Raw genomic sequence first — 14715 nt, forward strand, 5'->3', positions numbered from 1 at the left:
TCGAAGAAATGAGACTGCGGCTTGGCTGATTCTGTCTCCGGAATAAAGCTGGACAACACAGATTCAGCTCCAATAATCCTCTGCTGTTAAAGTATTCAAGTCAACATTTATATGGTATATCTCATTAATGTACATACCGTTTATTGGATTAAGTATCTGTATTGGGTGAATTAATTTAAGAAGGGATGTGTGCATTAACATACAGAGCAGACTGGATTAAGGCTGCAACAGACTACTTTCATTATCCATTAATGTGTGTGTGTTTGGATTTTTCAAGTAATGATAACTTGCTTAGTCTATAAAGTGTCAAAACAGTGAAAAATGACCACTGCAATTTCTAAGAGACCAAGGTGATGTCTTCCAATTAATTGTTTTGTCCAACCAACAGTCAAAAAACAGGTAACAAATATGTTACCTAGCAAAAAACAGGTAACAGATATTTAAACAGGAAACAGATATTCAATTTTTAACATTAAATTTATATTGTATAAAACAGTGAAATTTTCACATTTGAAGGAGAAAAATTGAACATTTTTGCTTGATAAATGACTTGAAGCCTCTGGAAACTTTTTTTTTCTCAGCTACCTAGTATAAGATATGGGATCCCACATGAGCAAAAAAATAATCTGCCAAAGTTCGAACAGTTTTGGTTATTTCACAAAAGAGATTTCTGTATTTGCATTTTGTGTGTTCTGTATGTACGTTTTTGCAATCGCTACATAGCTAACCATAGCATAAACAGCTGTTTACTTACAATAAGCTCAGCCATCATTGCGTTTACAAGACAAGATGTTAGAATACGCCCTCAGGGAAGTGCTACTTCTTCATGTTGGACTGGGGGCAGACTGGATGCTACAGTGACTAAGTATCACAAATTAGTACGCGACAGCAAGGGTAGGGTTCAGCTGGTTGGCATTCTAACTTCAGTAGAAAAAAGAAGTGATAGAAGCAAAACAAGAGTTATATTAGAGTTGTTTTCCATCAATGGAGACAGCTCTTATAGAGTAAAGCAATTAGGTATGATGCTGAACTCGCAACATTTCTTCTAGACTGGTAAGTAAACAACTGTTAACGCTAACGTTGACTATGTAGCAATAGTAAAAACTTACATAATGCACCTTCAAAGTGGGCAGAATTCAGTTGGGGAAAAAGTGATGTCATTCACAGTGGCATGAAAAGTTTGAGTAACCCTGGTCAACATTCCTATTGCTGTGAATAGCTAAGCAAGTAAAAGGTGGACTGATTTCCAAAAGGTATGAAGAAAAAGATGACACATTTCTTTAAAAATTTAAGCAAGATTACTTTTTTAAGTCCATCAAAAAAAGAAAAAGAGCCCAAAAAAAAAAAGGTTTGGGCACCCTGCATGGTCAGTACACAGTAATGCCCCCTTTGGCACGTATCCCAGCTTGTAAACGATTTTTGTAGCCAGCTAAGAGTCTTTCAATTCTGGTTTGGGGGATTTGCGTCCATTCTTCTTTGCAAAAGTCTTCTAGTTCTGTGAGATTATTGGGCCGTCAGTTTGCACCTCTTGAGGTAGTCCATTGTGGATTTTGAGGTGTATTTAGGACCATTATCCTGTTGTAGAAGCCATCCTATTTTCTTCTTCAGCTTTTTTACAGATGGTGGGATTTTTGTGTCCAGAATTTGCCCGTTGTTAATTGAATCCATTCTTCCCTCTTCCAGTGAAATGTTCCCCGTGCCACTGGCTGCAACATTAGCCTAAAGTGTGATCGACCCTGCCCTGTGTTAAACAGTTTGAGAGATGTTCTGTTAGTGAAATTTTGCAGCCTTTTTTCTCCAAATACACCTTTGCTCATTGAAGCCAAAAAGTTCCTCATCAGTCCACAAGCTTTGTTTCCAAATAGCATCAGGCTTGTGTAGATGTTCCTTTGTAAACTTCTGAAGTTGAATTTTGTGGTGAGGAGACAGGAAAGATTTTCTTCTGATGTCTCTTCCATGAAGGTCATATTTGTGCAGTTGTTGCTACACAGTAGAACAGTGTATCACCACTCCAGAGTCTGCTAAATCTTCCTTAAGGTCTTTTTCAGTCAAACAGGGGTTTTGATTTGCCTTTCTAACAATCCTACGTGCAGTTTTCAGTTTACTTGGTCTTCCAGATCTCACCTTGACCTTCGCTGTTCCTGTTAACTGCCATTTCTTAATTACATTACGAACTGAGGAAACGGGTACCTGAAAACGCTATAGCCTTCTCCTGCTTTGTGGGCATCAATTATTTTAATTTTCAGAGTGCCAGGCAGCTGCTTAGACGGACCCATCGCTGCTGACAAGATTTGGGGAGTCAGCGTACTTATAAAGCTTTAAAGTTTGCATCACTTGACCTTTCCAAACGATGATTGTAAACAAACCATAGCCCTTACAAGATAATTAATGTCTGAAACCTTGGTAAGTTATCTGAGAAATCAAATCTCTTTTGTACGGTGCTCCTTTCCTTTTCTCACTCTAAAACTGTACAAAAACATAAATAATACACGAATCTTACTTAAAATGTTGAAAAGAATGTTTCATCTTTAACTTTATGCCTTTTGGAGATCAGTTCATCTTCTACTCACTTATTTACTCACAGTAACAAACTTTGACCAGGTTGCCCAAACCTTTTTCAGTGTATATTTATCAGTATTTAGCAATATTGTATTTGAATCAAAACCCAAGTCTTCTTGTTTGCTTATGTTTCCAATTGGCAGTCAGTCTGATCAAACCACACCCAAACAGACCTGATAAAGACAATTAGCTGAGTTTTTGACTGTTAAGCTCTTAAATAACACCTAAGGATTTTTTTTTTCAAAACATTGATTGTTGCTTATTTAGTCATACATACAACATTTTATGTCAGCAAGGACAACTTGAGATTTGAAACCAAGTTTTTGGGGCCTTTAAAAAATTCAACAAATAACTAACTAAAACAGTCAAAATTGATGTTAAATCATTTTTTTAATCATTCGATTAATCGACTATATTTCAGCAGTAGTCTGGATTCATCCTAACAGTTTTCATGAGGAATTTTACTGGAACCTTGAATAACACCAGACCTGCTTCACACAAATTACTGCTGAAATTTATCAAATATTTCCTGACATTGCACCTCTCCATCACAAACAAGCATTTTGGTGCCTAAGCCCGCAGCAGGTCCCCCTGATTATAACCACTGAGGTGCGTCGTTGACCAGAGTATCTGAGTGTTTAAGTGCTCTTGGAGGGTCTACGGGAGGATAAATCACTCCAGAAGCAATTAGACTTCCCTGAGTGCTTCCTACATACCTGTAACTACACAGGCACAGCAGGCCTGAGGTCAAAGACTGTGAGGGTTATACACAGAAGAAGATGAATGGCAGTAAAACAGTATATTCATGTGCCATCCTCTTGAACATAAGAGTGCCAAGAGCTCAATAATCTTGGAGTAAAGTCCTCTTCCAAACCATTTCTAGTTCACATACAGTTCTAAGGGTTGGAGCATTATATCTCTTTGGTTTTCTATACAGAAATTCCTTCATTATACCTGTTTATCGACTGAGCACTGAGGCGTGTGGGTGTGCTGGTTAATTCTGAATGCAGAACAGAATTAGCCAAGGATAGAATATCTTGGTTGCAAGCTGTAGGGCTAGAAAAAAATGAAAAGCTGTATCAATGTCGCGGACACAACAGAAAAAACAATAAGGAACTGCAAAGACAGCAGTGCATTAAAACATGAATACATGGGGAGATATAGGGAAACTAATGAGAGAATATTTCATCACTATCAAGGGTTTATAAAAGGCCCACCACTCAGCCCACCTCTCTCCAATAATTTGGATGTAGAGGATTTGTATAGGGAAAAATGGACAAGGGAAATTAAGGCAGGCACATTTTACTAGATCATGTTGCGATGATTTGTTAATAAAATGCAACGCAACAGGCTAGATGAGAGACACTGACTAAAGCATGGCCATGATTTAGACTTAATCCGTCATTATGCCGCCTTTGAAGTGACCTCACTGTGCATGTTCCCACTGTGACCCAGAAGAGCACTCACAGTTTCTTCATTAGCCAGGATGAAACAGAGTCACAGCACATGTGACTTTGATGTCCTGTCCTGTCCACACAGACCTGCAGACATACACAAACACACACACACACACAGGACACCTACATACATATACACTCACACATCATACATATCCTCATCGAATACACTGAGGCATGGAAAAACATTATGGTTTTTAATCAATTATGGCCCTCACCTTTGGGGCAACACATTCATTACATATGATGGGAGCAGCTAAGGGACAATATTCCAATTGCGTGCTGAGATTGAAATGAAAGAAATTGTGTGGTTAGAGGGTAGACAAAGACTGCAATTTCGCAGAGCTGAACATCCCTGGCTGGATTTACATATGTGCCCACAAAAGGCCCATACTGCATGTGATTTCACTGATGTAATTTGTGTGTACCCAATGATTTATCATCCTTAGATCACCGTGTGGAAATCAAGCACAGATCTCCTAAAGAGGCCTACGCATGCTGCCAGTAAATGATAGCTGTTATAAAAGTTTATCATGGCAATGAAATAGAATGAATAAATCAAAAAGGCACAGGTTGCCATCATACAAAATGGTACCCAATCAGAGGTAGTTATTAGGTACGGGGTCAAAACGATTTAAAACATTCAACATATGCATGCATCTAAACTAGTTTTTGTCTAAAACCTATCAGAATACTCATATACTTTAATTGAAAAAGGCAAGTGGTAAGTAAGTTTTTTTAAACTGGAATTTTTAGACAGTTAGTATAACTGTTCAAAGAAGCATTACAGATGTGCTGATAATTCATTTAAATGTATATGTACTGGCATCAAAAGATGTCCATACACAGCTGTCCAGTCAGCTAAATACCAGACTAAACAACAATAGAGACCAACTGTTGCTTACATACTTTACCGAAATTTGAAACTATATGTACAACACAAAGAAAAACTGTTTTGGAACTACTGTCGGTACAGTGCTGTGAAAAAGTATGTGCCCCCTTCCTGATTTCTTCTTTTTTTGCATATTTGTCACACTTAAATGTTTCTAATTTTAATATTAGACAAAGATAACCTGAATAAATATAAAATGCAGTTTTTAAATTATGATTTTTTTATTTAAGAGGGAAAAAGCTATCTAACCCTATCTGGCCCTATGTGAAAAAGTAATTACACCCCCTTAAAAAAAAAAATCAACCGATTAACCACATTTATTTGAAAGCTGAGTTCAATTTCACAAGCCACACCAAGGCCTGATTACTGCCAGACCTGTTGAATCTAGAAATCACTTAAATAGAACCTGTCTGACAAAGTGAAGTAGCCTTAAAGATCTCAAAAAGCAGCACATGTTGCTGCGATCTAAAGAAATTCAAGAACAGTTGAGAAACAAAGTCATTGACATCCATCAGTCTGGAAAGGGTTACAAAGCCATTTTTAAGGCTTTGGGACTCCAGAGAACCACGTTGTGAGCCATTATCTACAAATGGAGGAAATTTGGAACAGTGGTGAACCTTCCCAACCTACTCCAAGTGCGTATCGACGACTCATTCAGGAGGTCACAAAATAACCCAGACGAACATCTAAAGAACTGCAGGCCTCACTTGCCTCAGTTAAGGTCAGCGTTCATGATTCCACAATAAGAAAGAGTCTGGGAAAAAATGGCATCCATGGGAGAGTTCCATGGCGAAAAACCACTGCTGACCAAAAAGATCCCAAAGGCTCCTCTTACATTTGCCAAAAAACATCTTGATGACCCCCAAAACTTTTGGGAAAATATTCTGTGGAACTTTTTGGAACACCTGGGTCCCCTTACATCTGGCATAAAGCTAACACATAATTCTGTAATGAAAACATCATACCAACAGTCAAGCATGGAGGTGGTAGTGTGACGGTCTGGGGCTGCTTTGCTGCTTCAGGACCCGGGCGGCTTGCCATAATAGATGGGACCATCAATTCTGCTCTCTACCAGACAATCCTGAAGGACAATATCTGGCCATCAGTTCGTGATCTCAAGCTCAAGCGCACTTGGGTTATGCAGCAGGACAATGATCCGAAACACACCAGCAAGTCCGCCTCTGAATGGCTCAAGACATACACAAACAACACAAAACAAAATGAAGGTTTTGGAGTGGCTTAGTCAAAGCCAGACTTAAATCCGATTGAGATGCTGTGACCTTAAACAGGCAGTTCATTCTCGAAAAACCCTCCAATATGGCTAAATTAAAACAACTCTGCAAAGGAGAGTGGGCCAAAATTCCGATGTGAAAGACTCATTGTTAATTATCGCAAACGTTTGCTTGCAGTTGTTGCCACTAAGGGTGACACAACCAGTTATTAGGTCCAGGGGGCTATTACTTTTTCACATGGGTGATATAGGTTTTGAATAACTCTTTACCTTCAATAAATGGAATGATCATTTAAAAGCTGCATTTTCTGTTCACTCACATTGTCTTTGTCTTAAATTAAATGTTCTTTGATGATCTGAAACATTTAAGTGTGACAAATATGCAAAAACAGAAGAAATCGGGAAGGGGGCAAATACTTTTTCACAGCACTGTACATGGTAAGAATGTGGGACAGAATCTTTTCTACTAAGAGTGCACTATATACCATGGCAACTAAGTAAGTACAGTAGTAAAATGAAAACATCTTTTATTTAACCTAGAATGAAAAGGGAATATATTTACCACTGAGTGATGACCACAGGAACATAAATGCCTGACTGTGATTATTACCAACTTAAAGTAGTTGATGAGAATGACCTGAATTAAACAATGTATTCAGTTAAATGACAGAAACGTGTGATTATGGGGTATTGAGGAAAGGATACACTTTTGTGTGCTCAAAATTAAGATGAAAGAAGGTTGTATTTTTTTCGCCAAAACTGGCGTAATCTTTGAAATGGGACAAGCCTTGGTTGGTTTGGTACAAATCTATTTAGTCAACTGGACTAGGTCAAAACCTAGTGTATGGCTGAACCGTTTATGGTCAATGTGCGAAATTGAGGACATAGTTGGAAACTGTTGTGGAACTGCTGTAAACAACTACTTTCAATGGTACGTAGTGAAAGCCTGCCTGAAATGAAATGAAATGAAACGCTAAATGTGGCTAGATGAGATAAGACACTAACAAGCATATTAATGATGCCATTGCGTCGTATTTGCCCTTTACCTGTTTGCTTCTCTCATACTCTGTGTGCTCACATATACAGTAATTTAATACAGCCAAATTCCCAATAAGGCTGTTCTCATTTACAGGTTTTTCTGTTTCTGTTGTCAGACAACGGAACAAGTGTAAAATAGTGACTGAAACTCTGCCCATTATGATACATGTTAACCAGCTGTGGTTCACTTCCAAACCATTTCCATACTGCTGCTCTGCTCTGCTTAAATCCTGATTTTATAACCGCAACGTCCTCACTATACACAAGTTGAAGGCAGCAGCTGTGCTGTGATATAGGCTATATCTACCTGTAAAATGATCACTCAGGGAGAAAGTCAGAAGCTCATTCAAGTCTGTGTCAGCTGCCATGCAGTCAACTGAATGAGACACAGAGGTGTGGGCCTGCAGAGCGAAAAGCTCGAAACTCGCACTCACGGGACAATACTAGCAACTCTCTACTATGGAAAGTAGCTAATGTTTGTCGAAAAAGTTGCTAGATTTGTTGCTAGGTGCTTTTTTAAAAGGAAAAAAAAAAAAAAAAGAAAAAAAAACTTGCTAACGAGGTCTGAAAAGCCAGTAAATCTAGTGACAAAGGCACTAAGTTGGCAACACTGCCTGTGAACGCCCCCTGATGACGTAGTAGAAACTGTTCACGCCAATTCATTTTGAAAGCACAAGAGTTAATGTGGAAACTCCAACATTCGGCCGGCCAACTTCATCACTCAGTCAGTCAGTCAGCGACAGACATTCGCATTTATAGGTCTTGCCCCATTGTTGCAGTTCACCCAAAAGCTTAAGCCTTAGAGGATCAAGCCCCTGAACTTGAACCTGGTAATTGCCTACTCACCATTAAGATACTGTTCTCTGGCCTTAAATTTCCCAGTTTCTGAGAAGTTCCTTTTTAACATGAAATCAAACAAAAAGGCTGCTACAAGCGAACATCCATCAGTTGTCACGAATCTAATCTAGTCACTAAACTCAATACAGACCAAAAATACAACTTTCCATTTTTTGTTGTTGGAGTCTCATCTTCTCTGGTATTTGGGGGGGTAGGTAGATATCAATATGTTTAATTAAGTATATTACCTTGCAAAAAATAAATCTAAATATCTCTATGTACCTATAAGTAAATGAAACCACAATAAATAGCTCACTATGTGCTAAATTTGGTACAGGGTCTGTTAGAGTCTACTCGCTTAAAAAAAAAAAAAAGGATGTGAGCACCCATGCGGTTAGCTGCACAACCCATGTGTGTGCAAGGTGTAGAAGTAGAGTCCTTTCCCCAGGCATTGGCCCATCAGGCCAGACAAGCAGGCTGTGTGTTAAAGTGTGAGTTGGGTACACCGAGTAACAACAGTGTCATCTGCCCTGGGAATGCACACATCCATCTTACTAAGGACAACCACTTTGGGAACAGATAAAGGAAAACAACAGGGGCAGAGAGCAAACACAAGGGAGAGAGTAAGTCAGAGAGGGACAGAAGAGGAAGCAGTAGCGAAGAAACATAAAAAAAATAGAAACAGAAAAGCAAATGAGTACACACACACGCGTGTGTGTTTGTGTGTGTGAGAGCAGTGTATGTGATGGAGGGCAGCTGCAAAGGAGCAAATGGGTGAATACAAGGTTAGAGTAGACAGAAGTTTGAATAACAAATCTAGACTGGTGGGGCATCGTCTGCAGACAGTGGAAGCTGAACAAATTACATAAGCACAGAATGCAGGTTCTTCTCTCATCTTGCTGTGATCATTTACAGACTTAAAAAAGCTTGAAGTGCATAACATCTGTGGTACAGGATGATAAGTGGTCAACGAAAGGCTAAATTGTTACTAAATCAACTTTACTATTAAAGCTTAATTTTGCCAAGTATAAGAGATAAAGGCACAATATAATACGTATACAGTGCAACACTAGGAACCTTGTGAGAATAATATCAATGAATTATGAAACGTTTTCAATTTAATATTCATGATCCATTCATCTATCTACAAAACAGAAATGTATTCTCTTTCATTTTATTAAGCATGACATCAGGAAGGTCAGTTGAGTGGACAGCAGTACATCTCGGCTCCCACCGTCCTCCCTGCTTCATAACCATCTGGATATGACTCCAAACACTGCAGTCAGCAGTCTGGGTGCAGTGATATCATCTAGCATCTCCATTTGTTTTTATTTTTAGACCATTTCCTCATCACTGTATAATCAGTGTATATATGGTCCAACTGATACAGCACTCTTTGCCTCTCTCGCTCTCTCTCTCTCTCTCTCTCTCTCACTGACTCCATATTACCTTATCACACTGAGAGCTTTTAGCTGAGCTTCCAGCCATTAGCTTCAGATTGTGGGTAGCTACCAGGCTGGAACAGAGAGAGAGGGAAAGTGGCCTCCTGGTGGCTCTGGATGATGTCAGTGGCGAAAAGGTCTTTTTATAACAACACCTGTCCATTTTGCACAGAGTATGACCAACAACTTTCATACTTAAGATTCAAAAGTTCATAGACAATTTTTGCCTATTGAGCAACTATAAAACTTCCATAACAACCACAATGTGCCCTTCAGCAAGGCCTTGACCCTGAAAATGCTCAACTGTACAAAAGCCCAATCGCTTGTCACAGAAGATTGTTGTACTACTGGGACAGCTCCCACATCTACCGCATTTTTCCTAGATGTTCGCTGTAAAGAGGTGTTTGTGGTTAATTTACCTGAGAAAAGGTTAAAAGGGAAGATGTATACTATCTATATACCATGCATCAACTATTATTCTGTCCAATCCATCATTTATAATCACTGCAATAATGTCACAGCAAGAAAACAGATGTAGGGTCTGCCCGATTATTTCCAGACATCTTTGCTGACCCATGACTGATACAGACCTGAAACACTTTAGCTTCAAGCCTCCATTCAGAGCAGAATAGCTGGTTTAACATCACACTGAAAACAATTGTTTAGCTGCTTACTTTAGCGTTTGAGTTGGTAAGGGGGGCTCGCCATGTGCGATGACTGACATGTTCTTGACAGATGGCCAGGCTCCTTCTAAACCAAACAACTACTGGATACACCCAGGTGATCCTCACATCAATATCAATCAATTATTCACATATTTGTGCTGTCTCGCGAAAAGTAGCTTGAATGCATTTCTTAAGCGCTAGACCGACATGCATTTTGCAGTAGGGGAATGGAGGGAGTCCAACTATTACCCTGTGCTTGATCCTATGGTTGTGGTGAACTAACTTTCGCACTGACACAACATGACACAGAACTGCGATTAAGTGGGTCAATGATTCTTATTGTCAGCATTACAGCCATTAGCTTTTATGGCAGAATACACCATGTGCACCAGTTCTATATTTGAAGTAACATGCAGAGAGGTCTATTTTATTCATTTTCATATTTCTTTCGATACAAAGCCAAGGTCAAGTCTTAAACTTTTTCACATACTAAGTGCGCTTGAACTGAATACATAACTAGGGAGGAATATTTTTGTGTGGGTGCCTCAGTTATAGTACATGCTGGAGAGGAAGAAGTGGCAGTAGCAATAGCACTGTAGTTATGCAAGCAGCTGTGTTTAGTGGCTTTGGCAGTACTTGAGGAAGATCTAGTTTATTATTCCTTGTTTAGTCAGCCTCTCTGGACTTTTTCCTTGATGTGCTTCATATGAAGTATAAAGTAAAGCAGTACTACACTGTGTTTAATGAGGTTTGCTTTAGTATATACCATCACACACACTCTCTGTTTCCCTCCATCATTTTACACAGAAATATTAAAGCTGTGCCTCGGGGTCAACAACAACAGCCCTCATTCCACCCATCACTGTGCCCTTGTGTTCTTCATAGCCACCACTATGAGAGGCGATGATTCATTTTTTTGATCCACTCCAATATCATTAAGTTATTAGTTGATTTCAGTGGATTTAATCAGCATAGTAATTCCTCTCCATGGGAAGATAAGTCTCTCTCAAGAGCAGTTACGCCGTCCACTATGCCTGCTGATTAGACACAAGCCCCCAAAATTATTCATCAGAAAACTGCAAAAAATAATTTATCAAAAGTGCTTCTCACAAAATCCGCTCAGGACCTTTGCTTCTTAATAATTAAACCCTGCAATTAGGCATCTTACCATGCGCTCAGTGTGAGGCTCCATGTAATATTCATAACCATACATAATTATGCAATATATTCAGTGAAATAAGAGGCTATATATTCATGGTGTAGCTGTCAAGAGGCAAGACATTTTTATTTGGTTTATAACACTGTTTCATCTTATACATGAGCAGCTGGCTTCTTGAGACAGAAGTGAACGAGGACGTCTGGTCCTTAGCAGTCTCACACTGTATTCTATGGCTCTGGTTAAAGGAAAGAGAAAGAGGGAAAGAGAAAGGGGGAGGGAGAGAGAATGAGCACTGAATGGTGATGCCTTCACCATGGGAACCACTAATATCAAAGTCTATCTGCTGGACACAACAAAGACATACCTTAGTGCTATCATACATTGACCAGTCAACACAAAATGCAGAAAGAGAGGCATTAAATTAAAATGGAGTTGAGATTGGGTGCTGTCTCAGGATGCATTATATGATAAATTATACATAATGCTCATCCCAGCATGGTAAAGAACTATTGAAAAAAATTGTACTGAAGCCCTTGATGGTGCCTAAAGCAAAAAAGCAAAACAGCAGCAGTCTACAGTGGACACAGTATGGACAAGGTTGGCTTTCATCTTGAGATGCAGTTCAAAGCTATGGGCTACGCACAGAACAAACTGGCAATCAAAGCTAATGTGTAACTGGGCAGTGGTGCACTTCACAGAGCCTGTCGTCTCGAGTGCAGCTGAGATCTCACTCACACACACACACTCTCTGTTTCCCTCCATCATTTTACACAGAAATATTAAAGCTGTGCCTCGGGGTCAACAACAACAGCCCTCATTCCACCCATCACTGTGCCCTTGTGTTCTTCATAGCCACCACTATGAGAGGCGATGATTCATTTTTTTGATCCACTCCAATATCATTAAGTTATTAGTTGATTTCAGTGGATTTAATCAGCATAGTAATTCCTCTCCATGGGAAGATAAGTCTCTCTCAAGAGCAGTTACGCCGTCCACTATGCCTGCTGATTAGACACAAGCCCCCAAAATTATTCATCAGAAAACTGCAAAAAATAATTTATCAAAAGTGCTTCTCACAAAATCCGCTCAGGACCTTTGCTTCTTAATAATTAAACCCTGCAATTAGGCATCTTACCATGCGCTCAGTGTGAGGCTCCATGTAATATTCATAACCATACATAATTATGCAATATATTCAGTGAAATAAGAGGCTATATATTCATGGTGTAGCTGTCAAGAGGCAAGACATTTTTATTTGGTTTATAACACTGTTTCATCTTATACATGAGCAGCTGGCTTCTTGAGACAGAAGTGAACGAGGACGTCTGGTCATAGCAGTCTCACACTGTATTCTATGGCTCTGGTTAAAGGAAAGAGAAAGAGGGAAAGAGAAAGGGGGAGGGAGAGAGAATGAGCACTGAATGGTGATGCCTTCACCATGGGAACCACTAATATCAAAGTCTATCTGCTGGACACAACAAAGACATACCTTAGTGCTATCATACATTGACCAGTCAACACAAAATGCAGAAAGAGAGGCATTAAATTAAAATGGAGTTGAGATTGGGTGCTGTCTCAGGATGCATTATATGATAAATTATACATAATGCTCATCCCAGCATGGTAAAGAACTATTGAAAAAAATTGTACTGAAGCCCTTGATGGTGCCTAAAGCAAAAAAGCAAAACAGCAGCAGTCTACAGTGGACACAGTATGGACAAGGTTGGCTTTCATCTTGAGATGCAGTTCAAAGCTATGGGCTACGCACAGAACAAACTGGCAATCAAAGCTAATGTGTAACTGGGCAGTGGTGCACTTCACAGAGCCTGTCGTCTCGAGTGCAGCTGAGATCTCACTCACACACACACTCTCAAACACTCACACACTCACATCACAATGGCTGATTTTCAACACACAGTCTTTGGAACTTATTATTTTTCACCATGCAAATGTAAAAAAAAAAAGATTTATTCCTGTTTGGAGGTGCTGCCTTTTGAAGGTCTTTCATGACATGTATATGATGAATGAGAAGAACAGCATACGTTTTCCTCCAACTTTACTGTAGTTAACAAAGGCCCTAATTCTCCCACAGTGGAGCCACCCCCAAGGATACCATTTGCTCTGTGCCTGAATAAAAACTTTACAAGAATGGGATAATGAAGCAGAGGAAGAACTAAAGGTACAATGTACTGTAGTGGACTAACATCTACAGGAAACATGATTACTTTAGTGTCATAAATGTCATGAAAGTGGCACTCTTTGAAGATGGATTTCATAAGCCTTTAATATCCACACCAAGCATCTGTAATGCACACAAGATGCTATACATTTGTTACAATAACATGGTTGATTAGCAATGCTGTGCGCTGTATGGAGCTCTACTACATTCTATGTATTTGAGATGAAAAGTTGAATCAATGAGATACTTAATTATATTATTCATATTATTATTTGTATTTGTATATTACATACCTTTTGAATTAATGTCATGCAGATCAAAACAAGGAATGTTAATGTTTCATTTTTTCTGGAAAAATTGGAGAATAAAAAAAAAAAAATGTTTATATGTAAACATTCCAGATTCAAACCATCATGCCAAGATTTCTTACCCTCAATGAAAAACAAAAACTAGTGTGTTTTTCTGTCCCTGTCATATGCTGTGCTGCAAAACAATGACCTTTGAGAATATGACACAATTTTACTGTCGGTATAATACAGATGTGATTAACATAAATAAGAGTTAAAGTCAAATAGGCGTAAAGGTCGTCACTCAGGACTAGTCTTGGGTCTGCAATGTGATTTACAACAACTTAATTTGACTGTGTGGAGTAATTTATCTGTGACAGAGCAAGCCATGCAACTCTCTGCATGTCGTGCGCACATACAGGCGACAATATGCCATGACTGCTCACATCTCACATCTACCCAATCAGTCAAGATGCTTTACAACTTCTGTCAGAGGCCCTAACAGTTCTCATAAATTACAAGGCCATTGTACATTGTGCCAATAACTTTTGAAGGAGAATCTCAACCGAACTGAACCCAGTAGTATCTCCTGCTTTTATACATGGAAGTCAAGATGGAATACCCCTGGTAAAATATGTGAAGGAGGCAGGGTACAGTGAATACTTTGATGGTAGATTTGCTTTTAGAAAAAGGCCTACTATTTTCACTCAGCTGAAAAATTCCTTTCAAGGATAAAATCTGGCCCAGATATTGACATTTTGATGCAAAGCAAGTGGCAGGCAGGTTTGATTCTGTTAGAGATCACTTGTATATCCTTTCACATCCCACTTCCCGCCTCTATGGTTCTGAGTCTCCAGTTATGCTTTGCATCTGTGTCATCTGCAGATCCACTGTGACAGCAAGGGAATATGAGGTATGAATGATGCAGAACCATTCATATACAGCGACAACAATATAATGTGATAGGGA

The 14715-nt window shown here is 39.2% G+C and overlaps 1 protein-coding gene across 7 annotated transcripts in view; it reads right to left on the minus strand.

Moving 5' to 3' along the window:
* The window catches only part of LOC120795950 (doublecortin domain-containing protein 2), a 179769-nt gene that overhangs the window by 151851 nt on the left and 13203 nt on the right, over positions 1-14715 (minus strand). Inside the window, exon 11 of one of the 7 annotated variants that reach the window (XM_040138253.1) lies at positions 11440-11515. The exons of 3 other annotated variants lie outside the window; for them this stretch is intronic. In XM_040138253.1, the coding sequence (XP_039994187.1) occupies positions 11508-11515 (8 nt within the window). In that variant the 3' untranslated portion in view covers positions 11440-11507. Of the gene's footprint in view, positions 1-11439; positions 11516-12533; positions 12641-13570; positions 14637-14715 lie in introns of those variants that run through there. 3 more of the 7 variants (XM_040138252.1, XM_040138251.1, XM_040138249.1) reach the window with 3 other exon arrangements.

Source organism: Xiphias gladius, chromosome 10 (assembly GCF_016859285.1).
Source record: "Xiphias gladius isolate SHS-SW01 ecotype Sanya breed wild chromosome 10, ASM1685928v1, whole genome shotgun sequence".
NCBI lineage: Eukaryota > Metazoa > Chordata > Actinopteri > Istiophoriformes > Xiphiidae > Xiphias > Xiphias gladius.